Genomic DNA, 16,942 nt, shown 5'->3' with positions numbered 1-16,942 from the left:
TCCCTCTCCTGATTGTGGCTTCTATGGTTGGCTAAAAAGTTCATTCGGTTTTTTCCATAAGATCTTACTGAAAAACCCGAAAGGACTTTTTGGCCAACCCAATACCTTCTGACCACCAGCCAGCCCAGTTTTCCAGGGACAGAACGCTCCAAGGCAGGGGCCGGGCTGGGGCCTGGGGGTCCCGGGGGTCCCAGGCCGGGGCCAGTGCTTACCGTCCTCGTCGGTGCGGATGACCACGGGCGAGCTCTCGGGCCCTGGTCCCACCTCTGTGTGAGCGATGGCCGTGATGCGGTACTCCGTCCACTTGTCCAAGGCCTCCAGCAGGATCTGGGTGGTGGTCGGGGGGATGCCGTTCACCTCCTTGGGTTGCGGGTCCTCTGAGCCCAGCGGTCGGTAGCGGACGCTATAGCTCACCAGGGCCCCGTTGTGCGTGTCCGGCGGCGGCGGGCGCCAACTTACCAAAATGGCCGTGGAGCGCGTGCTGACACATTTAACGTCTTGAGGGGGGGCTGACGGTTCTATTGGAGGGGGGGAGAACGTGGGGGTGGGGAAGGGAGGCGGGATGGGTGGGGAGGGGGTGGGGAAACAAAAGATGGGAAAGAGAAAATAAAAAAGAAGATGATAACAAACAAAACAGAACCAAACCAAAGAGAAGTCGAACCCGAAAGAAGCGGGTGTCAACCAAAGGTGAGATGGGCGGGTGGGTGGGCGGGTGGGGATGGGGGCAGAGAGGGCTGGCCAAGAACGCTGCACTCACCACATGGGGCTGCACTTGGCACACAGTAGGTCTTAGGGAGAGGGTAGCCACAGTCCCCAAGGAGCATATGCACGTGTGCTGTGCACCGTGCCAAGTGGCACAGCAGTAAAAGCCCCACTTACTGGCACCTACTATGTGCCAGGCATGGTGATAAATGAAATAGCAATAAAAGTCCCTTATACTGGGCACCTCCTATGTACCAGGCACCATGCCAAGTGAAACAGCAGTAAAAGCCCCATTCACTGGGCACCTATTATGTGCCAGGCACGGTGCCAAAACAACAGTAAATGTACTTATTTATTGAACACCTACTGTGTGCCAGGTATAGCACCAGGAATACAATGACAATAAATGTACTTATCTATTGAACACCTACTGTGTGCTAGGCACTGTGCCAGAAGAATAGCAATAAAAGCCTCATTTATTGGGCACCTACTATATGCCAGGCACCGTGCCAAGGGCTTCACAGAATAACAGTAAGTGTACTTATTTAGTGAACACCTACTGTGCACCAGGCACAGCACAGGAGCAGAATGACAGTAAATGTACTTATTTATAGAACATCTACTGTGTGCTAGGCACTGTGCCAGAGGAATAGCAAAAGCTCCATTTACTGGGCACCTACTATGTGCCAGCCACTAGGCCAAATGCAAAAGCAATAAAAGCCCCATTAATTCAGTAACTACTATGTGCCAGGCACGGTGCCAAGGGCTGCACAGAATGGCAGGTGAAAAATCTACTTATTGAACCCTACTATGTGCCAAGCACCATGCCAAGGGCTTCCCAGAATAACAGTGAAATATTTATTGCACACCTACTGTGTGCCAAGCATTGTGCCAGAAGAATAGCAAAAGCTCCATTTACTGGGCACCTACTATGTGCCAGGCACAGCACCAGGGATGGAATAACTGTAAACACTAATTTACTGAATACCTACTATGTATCAGGGGAATAGCAGTAAAAGCCCCATTTATTGGGCACCTACTATGTGATAGGCGTGTCTCTAAAAGCTTCACAGGTTAACAGTAAGAGCATCTATTTACTGAACACCTGTATTGCCAGGGACCCCAGAGGGCAACCCTGTGGTTACTTCTTGGCCTCACTTGCAAAGAAAACAATGTCTGAGTCTTGAGCACCTACTGTGTGCCAGTTAGCATGCCAAGGGCTATACAGAGTAATAATAAAAAGCCCCTGTGTATTGGGCACCTACTGTGATGGCACTGGGTCAGGGCTTTATAGATAACACAGCCCACAGTTAGCACCTACTGTGTGCCAAAGTTTTAGTAGCTCATAGTTCTTCTGTTTTGAGCCCCTACTGTTCACCTGATGCCAACCTAAGCCCACTGCAGATCAATAGCACATCTCATTTATTGAACACCTACTATGGGCTGGTCACTGCAACAGCCCTCTGAAGATAAAAGTAGCCGTTGCCATTTACGCGGCGCCTACTGCATGCCAGGCACTGTGCTAAGGTCTTTATTGAAACAGAAAAACTGTTCCCACATATTAGGTACCTACAACATGCTAAGTACTATACTAAGGACTATGTAGAACATTAGTAGTTCTCATTTCTTAACAGGGCCTACTGTGTGTCAGGCCCTATTATTACTGGATAACAGTAATAGTCCCTACGTTTGAAGCGTCTACTATGTGTCAAGCACTGTGCTAATGACCTTATATAAAAATAATAATAGTTCTTACTTATTGAGTACCTACTATTTACACAGTTCCAAGAACCTTGCAGACAAAAGTTTCATGTTTGGAGCAAAAACGAAACCATGTTAGGCCCTTCCAGACTGAGAGTGGCTCCCACCTGAGCACCTACTATGTGCTTAGCACCAGGCCAACCTCTTTAAAGTGCCACTTATTGAGCGCTTACTGGATGCCAGGCACTGTGCCAAGGGTTTTGCAGAGCAATCATTGTAGCCCCCATGTTTCGGGGACCTACTGTGTACCTGGCACCAGGTTGAGCTTGTTACAAGCTACTAATAGCTTCCATTCATGGACTGCCAACTCTGTGCCCAGCACCCTGCCGATCCATATTTAGACTGAAAATGGCAGCTGCCATTTATGGAGCACCTACTGTGTACCAGGCAGCATGCTAAGGACTTTGTTAAATAACAGTGATACTCCCCATATATTAAGCACGAACTGTGCGCGTTAAGGGCTTTATGGAATATCAGTAATAGTCTCCATGTGCCGAGCACCTGCTATGGGCCAGGCCCTGTGTTAAGAGCATTACTGATGATAATCCTCATGTTCTATGCATCTTCTGCACGCCCAGCAGCCTAGGCCCTCTGCAGACTCAAAATACGGCCCACTGATTGTGCCTCATTTAATTCTCATGACCCCCTTACGTGGCTGGAACTAGCACCCCTCCACCGCCACCCCATGTTCCAGGTGGGGAAATGGGTTTCAAAGCCCACCTGGTTTGCCTGGCATTCTTTTATCATTGGTTGTATACCTACTGGGTGCCAGGTCCCACCCGTTCTGGGTGCTCACCTCCCATGTTACAGGTGAGGAAACTGAGGCCCAGAAAAGGCAAGTGGCTTGCCCCAGGGCACGCGGCGCGAGCCAGGCCTTGAAGCCAGGCTCAGCTGCTGTCCATGGGCTGTCTTGGTTGAGGCTGGGAATTCAGACCTCAGCCTGTGCCTTTATCAGCTCAGGCCAGCTGAGGATGGCTGGAGCCACACCCCCTCAAATGCCCATGACCCTAGAGCCTGCCTCGTCTGGACGGAGGCTCAGAGAGGTCACTGGCCTTGCTTGAGGTCAAGGCATAGAGAACCTTCACCATCATGCTAGCCGCACTTACTCACTGCATGTGTTTACAGACCACTTACTACGTGCACACCCCATGCTAGGGTCTGGGACCCAGAGATGAATCAGAGGTCCCCATCCTCAAAGACATCAGGCTACCAGAGACCCCAGAGGCCACTCCAATGGCTTACTGCAACCAGAATGACTCTCTGGCCTCACTTAAATTGAAACACTGGGGTTCCCTCCTCCGGAAATAGACACTTGGGGGTCCCCTCCCCCATTTCTTGACCAGCCACCCCAACCAAAAGTGCCCGGGGGGAATCAAGCAGGAGTGGAAAAACCAACCGAGGAATGTGCCAGAAGGAATGGATTCGCTAAGAAAGGGGAAGGAAAAATAAAACCAAAACCATAATAAAAGAAGAAACAACGATGATGGTGATGATGATGAGAAAAACCATAATAAAAGAAAGAAAGACGCCTTCCAGAAAACTCCCAGTCTGGTTACCTACCTTCCACTCTTCAACTGCTAACTTAAAAGACTTTCTTACGAGAGAGGGAATGGCGGAGTGCTGAGCTACAAGGCCAGACCGAGCTCTGGGTGGGTCTCTGGCCGCGAGCGGGCACGCAGCCCTGCTCCAGCCACAGTGTGGGCACGCTGCAGTTCCGGGCTGGCGCCGACGAGGCAGGAAGGTAGGACGGTGTCTGGGGAGACCCACGGCTGAGTGGTCTGGCCTCCACCTACCCTTGAGTTCAGCCTAAGAAGCCCGCACTCCCCGGGGGGGATACGCCTGGCCCTGTGTCTCGGCTGCCAGATCTCTCGGGCCCCACCCATCTTCGGGTGCGAAGTGGGGAGTCCCTTCTCCCCCACTCCCTGTCCTGGGCCGCCCCGGAGGTTCGGAGGTTCGCGTGGCTGGGCCAAAGACGCTTTCTCAACGACCTTGGAGGCCGCCTCCTTCACAATCCGGCCCAACCTGCGTGACTTGTCCGGAGGGTGTGGGGCAGCGTGGATGCGCACACGGATGCGCGGGGCGGGGGTGTGGGGTGGGGGGCGGGGCGTGGTTCCGGATTCCACGTTCCCGGGAAGGTGTGCCTCTCGGCGGCAGCGGGGTGGAGAGTTTAGGGGACTGAATTTGGGCTCTGGACTGTCTGCACAGCCCAGAGCTGCTGGGGCACACGGGGCACAGTCTAGGAGGCACGCAGGGTGGGCCGTTTTTGTGAACCCGCTAGAGACCAGCGCGTACTCACCTTCGCGGCACCTGTGCCGGTCTCTCACGTGGCCACCCAAGCCACAGGACACCCTCACTGATCGCCTCACGCACAAACATTCCTGTGAGTTGCGGAGCGCTCGGCTCGGCCCCGGTGGGGCGGGGAGGAGGGGAGGGGGCCGGGGGTGACGGTGGGGTGCTGTGTCTCCAAGTCCCCTGATCCCAGCGGCTCAGACACCCCGGCCCAAGTTGCTGTCACTCAGGACTGACCCGTGACCCCCTGTGTGCGCACGCCCGGGGGCGGGGGAGGCGGGGGCTTGAAGGGTTGAACACTGAGGCAGCTTCCGGAACAAGGCCTGGGGTGGCTACCCCGTGACTGACTGAGCAGGGGGAAGGGGAGAAGAAGAAAGGGGGGGGTCACGGCGGGGGCCACTTGGGCCAGACTGAGCAGAGGGAGGAGGGGGAGGCAGGGAGGCGGCGGTCGGAGGGGCCTGCCTAGGCCCTGAGCTCAGAGCAGGCAGGGAGGGCGCGGCGGGGGCCACGGTGTGGCCCAGAGCCAGCTGCAGTGTTCTGGCCAAAAGGTGACTTTCTGTGACAGGGAGGCCAGGCGGGCACAGCGAAGAACTCCAGGAATTCGAGGGCCCTATGTTTTGAGGGTCCTGCGCTCCCCCCAGAACCTGGCATCAGCTCTGACTCCCCCACGCCCCCGAGCCCCTGGCAATGGGGACCCAGTCTTGGGGGCAAGAAGGGCCATCTGGGGAGGTAGGATCGTCTCTGCATCCTCTGCTCTCTCGGAAGGATGGGGCGTGAGCTGTGACGGCGTCACAGACCCCTCCAAACACCTGTGAGATGGGCGCAACGTGGCCATTCCACTAACCCCAAATCCGGGAGAGGCAGAAGAGAGAGCAGGTGCCATCAGCGAAACCGGCCACGGCTGTACCCCAGGGAGATGGAGAAACTGGAGCCTGCGGGGCCCACGGGTGAGCCCCTCACTGCACTGGTGGGGGAACCGAGGCGCAGCGTGGATGCAAGCGCGCCCGAGGCGGAGGAGCGAAGCGGGACGGGCGGAGGCGCCCCCCACCCTTGCGCAGGCCCCGCCCGGGTCAGTGCGCAGGCGCCGGCCAGGTCCCCACCCCCGCAGGTCAGGGCGGGGGCCGCGAGACACCTACTGGACTGCAGCGTGCGCTGCCGCACCACCGAGGTGAAGGCGCCCAGGCCTTGCGGGGAGCGCGCCGCCAGGCGGAAGGCATATTCGGTGTTGGGCTTGAGGTCGTCCACCACGAAGGCCGTGGCCGGGTCGAAGGTCCTCCCGACCTGGGGGCGGGGTGGGGAGAGAGACGGAGATGGAGAGAGACAGAGAGAAACCAGAGAGATACAGACACAGACCTCACAGAGTGATGGAAATGGAGAAGGAGAAAAGAGTGAGAGGTGGAAAAATTAGCAACGGACAGGGGCAAAGAGAAGGGGGGAAGAGAGACATTCCGGCACAGGCTCGGGGAGACAAGAGAGTCGCCCAGAGCGGGAGCCGGGGGCGAGCGCCAGCCCGCCTCCCCCCCCACCCCCCCATACGCACCTCTCTGCCGTGGTCGCCTTCCCGGAAGAGGAGCTCATATTTGATGATGCTCTCCTGCCGCGGGGGGCTCCACGAGAGCCCGATGCTCGTCTCCGACTTGGCTTCGGCCCGGAAGTTCATGGGCTGGCCAGGCACTGCGGGGGAGGGGGCGAAGAGGACTGGCATTGGGGGGAGGCCTGGGAGGGATGGGCCCGCATAGGGTATCCAACCCGCCAGGTTCCCATTCTCCCAAAAAGGGGCCCGTGAAGCTCAGCACCACCCTAAAAGGAAGGGCTTGTTAGGCTCTGGGTGCTTCTGGAGTGTTCTCCACTGTTCTTATTTCTCTTATTTTCCCAGGGACCCCCTACCGCCCCTCGTTGTCAGCTGCCCACCCCAATCCCCCCATCCTCTCTGCTGCCAGTGGGAAAACATTTTTAAAAATCCCCTTCTCAACGCACCCCAGCATCCTCCCCATTCCCCCAGTTAAACAGAAAACTGGTGGGGACCATAATTTGGAATGTGGATCTCCACCCTGTATCTGATTTATGGCAGCAGACTTCCAAACCTCCTGTCCCTTTGCTTGGGCAGCTGCCTGACTCTTCCTGGATTTGAGGTTCCATAGCCTGAGTCCGTAAGAAAAAGCCCAGAAACTTGCAGAGAGCTGGGGCCCCACGCACCTAAATGCTCCACACCCCTACCCCACGTCCTTCACCCCAGCAGGTGAGAGACCAGCTCACAGACTTTGGGTTAACACACTTTCTATTATTTCAAAACGGGCGGCATGGATCCCTCCAGTGAGAGCAGCGAACAGGGGTTCTCAAACTCAGAGATGGATGGGAGCCGGGGCAGTTAACAGAGAAGAGGGAGGCGAACGGAAACCACACCCCTTTTCTCAGATGCAGCCGGCGGCGGCATCTCTCTGGATGCCATCGGATGACCGACTGTAGCCCTAACGGGCTTGCCCAATCGGATTTTCCAAGGGTAGCCAGAAATCTGGGTTTTCTAGGACAACCTCCCGCTTTGCGACGCTGGTGTGAAAATACTTGAAAGCACCACGCAGGCCAAATAAACCACGTGGTGGCTTCCAGGTAAGATCGGCCGGCTGCATGCTGGGAGACACATCACCGCATGGCCGCCTCCTTCCCTCTGGTGGGACAGCCCCGAAACCTGCTGCCCCGCCGCCCCACGAAGCTGTGCTTCCCGCGGGCACCTCACCTCCCTGCTGTGTCTTGACCTGGATGGGGTCCGAGAGGGGCCCATCGCCTACGGAGGTGAAGGCCAGCACGCGCACGGTGTACGTCTCGTCCTCCAGCAGGCTGCCCACGGTGGTCAGCAGGCTGTCGTCCACATTGTGCTTCTGCCAGTTGCCCACGGGGTGCTCGGGCTCCATGGTGTAGTAGACCCGGTAGCCCCGGATCAGGCCGTTGGGTTCCACGGGTTCCTCCCACTGAATGATCATGGTGGTGGCGCTGAGCATCCGGGCCTGCACGTTTCGGGGCGCGCTGGCAGGGGCCTGCTCGCCAGTGCGGGTGACCACCGACTCGCTGGGCGGACCCTGGCCGATGGAGTTGACGGCTGACACCCAGATCTCATACTCCGAGTTGGGGCTCAGGCCGCCGATGCTGTAACGCGTCGTGGTGATGTCCTCTTTGATCTGGTATGGCCCGTCCTGGCTCTTGGACTTATATTCGATGACGTAGTAGGACACGGGGTCTGGGTTGCCGGAGTCCCACGTGATGGTGATGCTGGTGGCTGTGTTCTCTGTCACCACAGGGGTCCCGGGGGCTTTGGGGAGAGCTGTGGGTGGGAGGCAAGGTCACACATCGGACACGCTGGCTGCAGACCCCAAAGGCTGTGTGACTTTTAGTCACACAACTGCCCTCTCTGAGCCTTCATTGCCTTGGTGGCAACCATGGGCCTAACGACCCCTAGCCCACCATCTATAGCAGGTGTTGGCAAACTACAGACCAAGGGCTGGCACCTATTTTTGTAAATAAAGTTTTATCAGCCCACAGCCATGCTTATGTATCGCTGCTGGCTGCTTTTGCGCTATGATGGTAGAATTGAGTGGCTACAGCAGAGACTAGATGGCCCATAAAGTTGAAAATTTTTACTTAAAAAAAATTGGCTGTTTAAGAAAAATATTCACTTCTGAAGCTAACAGTGGCGGCCCCTGGGCTACAGCTCTTCTCTGTGCTTCACTCTGCTTCACTCTGCTCAGCCACAGGGCCCTTCTGTCTGTTCACACTTCACACTTGCTGTTCTCTGCCCCTGGAATGCTCAGATGGCTTAAGGCCACCCTCATCACCCTGGCTAAAGGTGCCCTTGCCCAGTTCTTATCACTGCCTGATGGTACGTCATGACCAGGTTTGTATGTTGTCCCCCCACCAGCAGGGACCGAGGTTGGTTTACAGTGTGTCCCCAGCACCTGGATAAAATTGTGACTTTCTTTCCCATTTGTCCCAAGATCTCATATCACACAGGCCCCAGGAAGCATGCACCAGAAGAAGTTCAATCCCTTAGCAAAATGACCAACACACCAGCTGATGCTGACACTTTCTATGGCCCTAGGGCAGGGCTCGGCAACCTTTACCTGCAGAGGGCCACACAGTAAATCTTTTCAGCTTTGCAGACCACATGGCCTTTGCTGAGAATTACTCAGCTCTGTCACTGTAGCCCCAAAGCTGCCACAAGCCAGGTGTGAACAAATGGGCAGGTGTCAATAAAGCTTTATATATAAAAACAAGTGGAGGGCCGGATTCAGCCCATGGGCTGTAGTCTGCTGGCCCCTGTTACAAAGCTAGAAAAATTATCTGGGGGCACCCTCCTCTGAATCTCGCCACAAACTTGAGACATCAGAAGAATCTGTAATCCCTCCCCACCCCCCAATGCTCTATCTCTCTGAGTTTTGCACAGCCTGTTTCCCTTTTCAACTTTTAGTCTTTCCCTGACCTAGCTTTCCTGGGAGTTGGAACCTTTATTCTGCGGGTCTGCATGGTGCTACATAGTCCCCATCATTGCTCTAATCAGTCTGCATCATAGCTGCCGGGCTACATGTCATCTCCCACTTTGGACTGTGAGCCCAATAGAGCAAGACTGAGTCTCGTTCCATGGGGCCAGGCCCAGAATAATTTGTCACCAGTAAGTGTTTGTTGACTGTCCTCTTCACAGCCAGGAAGGACTGAATCCTGAAGAGTAACTCAGAGGTTTTCCACCTACACATGAGGTCCGACCTGCCTCCCCCATGCCCCATGGCCCCTGCTTACATTTCACTGTGATCTGGGCCACGGCCTCGATGACACCCAGGCTGGACATGGCCACGCACGTGTAGTTGGCAGAGTCCTTGACGTCTGTGAGTTCCAGCACGTTCCGGCCCACGGGCATGTCATCCTCAGGCGTCAGGTCCTCGGCCCCCTGCATCCACTTGACGTATGGCATGGGCGAGCCCACGGCCACGCAGGTGATGTTCACGTTGCCACCTGGCATGATCTCGTGGCTCGTGGGCAAGATGGAGAACCGTGGAGCCACGCGGCGGACTGGGGGATGGGGTGGGTGGGAGATGTAGGGGTGGGGGAGGGGAGGGAGATGCAGGGGGTTGGGGGGATGGGGAGACGGAATGCAGGGGAGAAAAGAAAGAAAAGCAGGAAGAAAGAAAGAAGGAAAGAAAGAAAAAAAGGAAAAAAAAAAAGTGGAAAACAATTTAAATATAAACAGGGCTGTTTCCTTCCCCCCAGTTGAAATTTTTTCTTCCAAATGAAAGAAAATAACAAAAAAAAACAAATTAAAAAACCAAATTCCAACACAAAGAAACCAAAACTTCAAAGGAAGGTACTTCACAAACAATATAGAGAGAGATATATCGATATATAATAAAAGAGACATGAAGCATTATTCCATAGCAACAGGGTTTCAGAGACCAGAGTGGCTGGTCCACAGCACAGTTAGGAACACAAAAATTTATCAGCCGTTTCTCATCTTTGCTGACAGACGTGGCTTAGGGGAGCAGCCCCTCCGCCCGCTCTCCCAACTGGGGAGCTTCGGAAGATTCGGGCTGCAGGGGTCGGGGGGGCTCTGGGAAGGTTGGATGGGGTGGGGGGGGGGCGTGGGAGGTCATGGGAAGAGTTGGGACCAAGAGGCAGAGGGGACCAGGATGTCAGCCCCCCATCCTCACTCCCTCTGGTGACCCGGGGGCCCCGCCCACTTCCCCGGGGGGCCCTCAAGGAAAAGATGAGAAACTCTAATGAAATTTTTGTGGTTTTTGGGTATAGAAACCCTTCTAAAAGCTTCTGTCGGATCTGACAAGTTTCCATTGATAGATGCAGCTCTCAGAATTACAAACAGCATGCAAAATAGGTTGGTTGAGAGAAAGAGAGAGAGAGACAGAGACCGAGAGACAGAGAGAGAGAGAGACAGAGACGAGGGAAAGAGGCAGAAGGAGGAAAAGAGAGAAGGTTAATGTGAAGACGCCTGGATCTCAGGGGCCTTTAGTGCATACTCACGGGGGGGGGGGGGATCAGACAGAAGAGATAGATGGGTCCAGAGAAAGAGAGAAAACAGGAACACAGAGAGGGAGGGACAGAGAAAGAGAAAGGAGGGGGGAGGGGGCCCACTTCAATGCTGCATATTAATTCTAGCAGATGTGACCCAATGTGACATGTCACATTGTCACATCACAGCCCTGGCAGAATAAATAGGATATTAATAATAATAATAATAAACGAGGGAATGAACTTGAACGTTGAGAAAATAGGGACATGTTCTGTGCATTTCTTAGCGGGGAAGCGGATGCAGCCTTCTGTCCCAATCTTGCAGACCATGAAGGCAGCAGGATGCATTTCGGGGGCTCCATTTTCGGAAGCTGCATGGGTTTCGGGGTTCGGGGGGAAGGGGCGGGTGCTAATGGGCACCTGAACTGCCAAGAGGCATGGCTGCCCCGTCGGAGATGTTTCCCTGCAGTGGAAAGGACTTGGGTTAGCTGGTAAACCCTTCTAGCCAGAAGGAGCTTGTCCCTGGCTTCAAGGAGCCACGTGGACGTGCCCCCAGCTTTGGGCAGTTCAAGGAGTTTTGTCTCAAACTGTAGAGATGACGGATTGGAGGCTCAGCGAGGCTAAAGAGGGCCACCAAGTGACTTTCGGCAACCCGACCTGCCTCTAATTTTCACAGGGAACTGCGGTTGCAGCCGCACCCCTAAGGGGGTCGCTGTAGGGGTGTCTGCCCTGTTCTACGGAGGAGGGGGCTCACTCGCTCTCTCCCTCTCTCTCTCTCCACGGGTTCCAAGCTGGAAATCTCAATCCCTGTTCTCTGAATCCCCGCTGGAGAGAAGGGGAGGGCTCCGTGTGGGCGGAGGGAGGGCCAAGAAAGCTGGCAGCCCTTCGGAAAAGGAAGCCCCGCGAAAAGTCCAGGAGTCACGCTGGAGACAGGATGGAGGAAGTGGAGGGTGTTCAGCAGGGGGGAGGAGTTGGGGTGGGCAGGGAGGGGAGACAGAGGGGCCATGCAGACAGACTTGGGGTGAGGGGCAGGGTTGGGCTCTGAGATGGGGGAGCGGCTTTCTGGCAGGGCTGGGTGGAGGTGTCGGGGGAGAATGGGGTCTGGCCAGCCAGCGGACGCGGTCCAGGCCAGCCGCCGGCATCCACAGCGAGGCACGAGTGGGATGCCCAAACGCTGCGTTGTCATGGAAACGGAACACAATGGGGGATGAGTGTGAGGGAGCTAATTAATCAAGGACAGAAAACGGCATCGACATCCAAAACAAAACCAGGGGAAACAAATGAAAAAACAAAGTGGGGTGGTGGGGGGAAATAATCCAAAAAAACCAACCAAACAAAAAACCCCTCCAAAACAAAACACCTGAAAGCAAGAAAAAAAACAAAACAAAAAAAACCATGGAATGGGTGTGGGGCTGAAAATCGGGGTCTGAAAGGAGGACGGCTGTGGCTTCCCCAGGGAGGTGCCCCCCAACCCTGGCAGAACACAGCATCTGGCCTCCCCACCCAGCACCCAAGGGTCCTGGCAGAGGCTCGAGGCGGCCACAGTGGTGAGATCCTCATCGAAAAAGAACCTTCGGAGCAAACCAACCCAGCCACAGGAGCCCCACTTCTCAGTGACTCTCCCTTCTCTTCGTTTAGAGCTGAACAAACAGAGGCCAAGTCACTTGAATCACACAGCAAGGTAAACTCCTCAAGACCTCAGAGTCCCATGGAAAACCTGCTTCGGCAGAGGTGGGGGGCTGATGAGGCTGGATGAGCCCTGGGAAGGGCCCTCATCCTCCGGGAGCCTCAGTTTCCTCCTTTGTGAAATGGAGGCCATCGGTGATGTGTTGAGAAGGCCATTAAGCTGACCGGGGCAGTGCCCAGCACACACAAGTTGCTCAGACTGGGCATGGGCCAGTGAAGTTTCCTTCTGGCCTTCCAGGATGCTGGAAAGATCAATGAGATGCTCATCACTGAGGGAGTTTGGGGATGAATTAGAGTTTAAAAAAAAAAAAAAAAAAAGTAATGGGAAGAATTTCTATTGAATCCCTCCCACTTTGAGAGGCCAGTGACCTCATGCCCATTTTGTGGATGAAGCAGTGGAGGCCCAGAGAGGAGCTAGGGCTAGTTGGAAGACACAAAGAAAGGAAGTGGTAGGGCCAGAGCTCAAAGCCAGGTATGCCTGATCCCTACCTCTGAGATAAAGTGAGCCTTCTCTTACCATGGTAATTAGCAAGAATTATATCCACGTGTCCCTTCTTGGCTCTTTCAAACTTGTGTCCTTACCCTCTGGGGATACCGAAGAGGGCAAAAGTACTCATCACCCATATACACCTATCAACTGAATAATCATCAGTTGAAAAATATCCAGCAGCCATCAAAATAAATGTCCAGAAGCCATCAGTAAAAGGTTCATACTGAAAGGGATTATTGGAACATCAGAGGGAATAAGGGCTAGCTTTAGGATTGAAAGGTTAATATAATCCCAATTTATCCCTGTGTAAGGCTCAACATCACGTCCCAAAGACCCTGTTCACATTGGATCTTATCTTAAAATATCTTCCCTTAGGAGTGTCATAATTTGGAAGGTACCTCTAACACTTTTCAGAAGTAGACACAAGGCGTACATCTTGAACACGCAACAGACTTGCTGTACAGGGTTGTTAATTGTAAGTCAGTTAAGTGTGGGAGGGCATTTATCAACAACTGTAATTTTCGTGCTCACAATCCCCAACATGGCCGGCAGCCATCAATTAAATGGATCTGCCAATATGCTATAAAGGCTGACACCTAAGACACTTTGCCCACTTGCTTTCTCACCTACCCCATTCGTTTCTAAGGGTGTGTGGCAGGAAGAGGGCTGGTTTGCCACGAGTTAGGGGAGGATTGTGCCCATGAGCACTAGGTGGCTTAAAAATCCCCTGAGGGGGTCTCATAAGGCCTCTGGGCAGCCTTCCAGTTGGCGAGGGCGGGCGGCTGACGCTGTGTTCTGCCCAGTTTGGTGCTGACTCCCACCCACATCATCTTTCCACCCCTGGCTGCAAGCTTGAGGTGCAGGTTAGAAAAGTAAGGTGGGCACGGAACCCATGGGACGGAGTGGCCCCGCAGGACCCCCGCCCCCAATTACCGACCTGAATGGAGGGTCCAGGCAGGTTATAAGGGGACCACACCAGCCTTGGTCCTCAGCACGCTCCAGCTGGCTCTCGTTTCCAGCTCTTCTCGTCACCGAGTAGCCGGGGGGGTCCCAGTTGGGGGGGACCCGCGTGGGTGAGGGGATCAGGAGGGTGGGCGGTGGGGGGGGTGGTGGGTTGGGGGGGCGGGTCGCTTCAAACCCCGATTCACATGGAAAAACAACTCAAAAACCTTCAAAGCAACTGGGAGACGACCCCTCCCCCAGGCAGGAAGAGGCAGAAACTCAAAAACCAAGAAAGTGGGGGGCGGGGAGGGGTGCTCCAGGGGAGGAGGGGTTGGGGAAGGGTGAGGGGGAAAACTCAAAAGTGAGGTGATCTGGTTGGAGCACTAGGTAGGGAACTCAACAGTGTCAGACATCTCAACGATTCAGCAAGCCGCAGCTCTGAAGGGTGGGGGGGCTCTGCTGGGCATTTTGGGGTGGGAGAGGCTGCTGGGTGCTCCTCCGGACTCCAAAATGAGGATGTGGATAGGGAGGGGAGGGGAGAGATGCCAGTTCTGCAGCCTCCACAGGGTTTACTCTAGCTTAGATTACACCTGTCAGGGGACGGGAAGGGGTCCAAGGCCTAATTCCAAAGCCCCTCCATTGAACCCCAGCCTGTGGCCCAGGGAGGGTGGGTACCGCCCCGCGGCCTGCCCTGTGCATCTTCCTTCCCCTCCCCCTTCTCCGCCACCCTGCCTCCCCACTGCCACCACCAGCTCCCTCCGCCATCGGGATAGCGTGCAAGGCCTGGAGGGACTTGGCTGGACCCCTGGCCCACGGGCAGACCAGCGGCCTTGACAAGCTCTTGTCATTTTGAGCTGGACATTTTGCTGCGCCATAGATACTTTTTACTGTTGGTTTTTTTTTGTTTTTTTGGTACCCTCTCTCTCCCGATTTTTTTTTTTTCCCGGTTCTAGCAGAAAATGGGATATCTTGCCAATCAACTGATTCCCCTTGTCCCCTCGCCGCGGCCGCCAGAGACACGGGGCTTTCCGAACGACAAGGTGTAATCTAATGTTCCCCTCACCCCCCCAAAACAGAGGAAACAGCAATGCAAAGGGTGTGAGGCAGGCAGCAGGCGAGGTGTCTAGAGCTCAGTGTTCCTGCAGAACGGCCCCGGCCCCCACCCCCTCCCCGACCCGCCATGCCCAAACGGAGGAAAGCCTGCCTTCCCACCCCTGGAGCCCCCTCTCCCCTTGGGATGAGGGTGGGATGAGGAGAAGGGCTGGGTCTTGACCTACCACTGCCTACCACCAGGGTCAAGTCAGGGGCTTTGGGGGTGGAGGGTGGGGTGGCATGGCCAGGTGTAATCAGCAGGATCCGGGGAGGTCGCCAACATACCCCAGTGGTAGTCTTTCTGGAGATACAGGAGGTGGCGGGGGGCGGGTTCCAGGCCCAATATCTGTATCTACGCTTGTTTGGGGGTGCCAGGAGGTAAGGGGAACACCTAGAGGTCATATCCACCAATTATACGGCTTGGGTGCCAGAGTTTTAATTTTAAAAACAATTTGCCCCACAGAATTCCAAGCTATGAACTGATCTGAAGAGGCCTGGGGATGGGTTTCAGATAAAGGGTTCTGAAGAACACTTGGAAATTGGGGCAATCTGGATCTCCCTCTGGCATTGTATATTGAGTCTTGATCTCTTAGCTCAGCATTGAGAACTGGCGTTAAATTATCCCCATCTGGCTTCTTCCAAGATCCTGAGAATATCCTATAAGTCCCTTGAAGGTGGAAAGTTCTTTCCCATGTCTCTAGCTCGCTCCAAGTTCTCCCCGCATGTTCCTATGTCATCGGGTGGGTGGCACACCATTTAACCGGGTCCTGCACCATGGTTCAAAAATGCTATGATGCTAGACCAAGTGGCAAAGACACCATCGTCAGCCACTAATTCACACCTTAAAGGCGGACAATTTTAAAGATTTTAAAGAATATTAACAGCCAGGGAGAATATAACCTGATCATCTTCCCACCCTGTCAAAGTCTGAGCTGCATCTTCCTTAGGAGAGCTCTGGGAGCAGAGCTCCCAGCTGCATTAAAAAAATGGGCTTGGTTTTGACCTTGGTCCTTTGAATATCAGAGATATACTTCAGGAGACGGGTAAATCTGAATATTCCACCCCCTGGATCACCCAGGGTCAGCAGAAGCTGGAGATTGTGAATTGAAGGAAGAGTTAGGTTGAGGGTGGGGATTCGGTGCAAATAACTCCCAGGACTGGTTGCTCTGGTAACACTGTAAATGCTTGTAGCTTTCAGGCCAGAACACGCTAGGCGGCTCTTCTCTTCTGCTGGGCTGGTACTTATCTGCAAGGGTAGCCTAACATCCAAACTGTTCCTTTTTTTTTGCCCCCTTCTGATACTCTGGCCACAGAACTTCCTGGGGGAGTGACAGGGAGTAAGATGAGAGATGTGGCTCTGGGGAGGCCACTGATCTCATGGGAATGGGGTTGGAGCCAGGAGAAAATGAGACCATGAGATGGGCTCAGAAATGCATTAGCAAAAAATGAGATCTGAGCAAATGAATTAACATCTGCCCTCCAATTCTTTTCAAAGCAGTTTCCCATAAGCCATCTTATTCAAACAGTGGATGTTTGAAATATATGATGGGGAAACTGAGGTCCCCAAAGGGAAGTGACTTGCCCAGACCATTTATCTGAACTCAATTTCCCTGTTTTACCACAACTTCGCTTGCAATTTCTCATGTGCCATGCACTACACAGGGCCCGAGATGAGCATTCATTTGCTCGATGGAATCCTCCCAACTACCCTGTGAGCTAGGTAAATCAATGCTTCCTATTATTCAGATGAAGAAATAGGGACTCCAAGCAACCAAGTGACTAGCCCAAGGTCACACAGCCAGGGAGGGGCAGAGGCAGGACTTGAATCTAGGTCTCCCCAAGCCGCAAGTCTGTGCTCTCACCACCAGTCTATACTGCCCCAAAAGTCCAAGTGGTCTTCAGAGACCCTCAGCCACCTCTCAGTTTCAATTCACTGGGACCCAGCTTTAGTGAAGGGGCCGGGAGACCTCTGTC

The 16,942-nt window shown here is 54.4% G+C and overlaps 1 protein-coding gene across 1 annotated transcript in view; it reads right to left on the bottom strand.

The window, feature by feature from the left end:
* The window catches only part of PTPRS (protein tyrosine phosphatase receptor type S), a 161,555-nt gene that overhangs the window by 23,788 nt on the left and 120,825 nt on the right, over positions 1-16,942 (bottom strand). Inside the window, exons 11-15 of the mRNA XM_061190682.1 lie at positions 9,538-9,807; positions 7,487-8,068; positions 6,293-6,426; positions 5,889-6,033; positions 213-518 (exon numbers count right to left, since the gene is read on the bottom strand). Of these exons, the coding sequence (XP_061046665.1) occupies positions 213-518; positions 5,889-6,033; positions 6,293-6,426; positions 7,487-8,068; positions 9,538-9,807 (1,437 nt within the window). The remainder of the gene's footprint in view (positions 1-212; positions 519-5,888; positions 6,034-6,292; positions 6,427-7,486; positions 8,069-9,537; positions 9,808-16,942) is intronic.

This window comes from Eubalaena glacialis, chromosome 4 (genome assembly GCF_028564815.1).
Source record: "Eubalaena glacialis isolate mEubGla1 chromosome 4, mEubGla1.1.hap2.+ XY, whole genome shotgun sequence".
NCBI classification, from domain to species: Eukaryota; Metazoa; Chordata; class Mammalia; order Artiodactyla; family Balaenidae; genus Eubalaena; species Eubalaena glacialis.
Note: the sequence above shows the minus strand (reverse complement) of the source record. Positions and strands in the feature narration are given on the sequence as shown.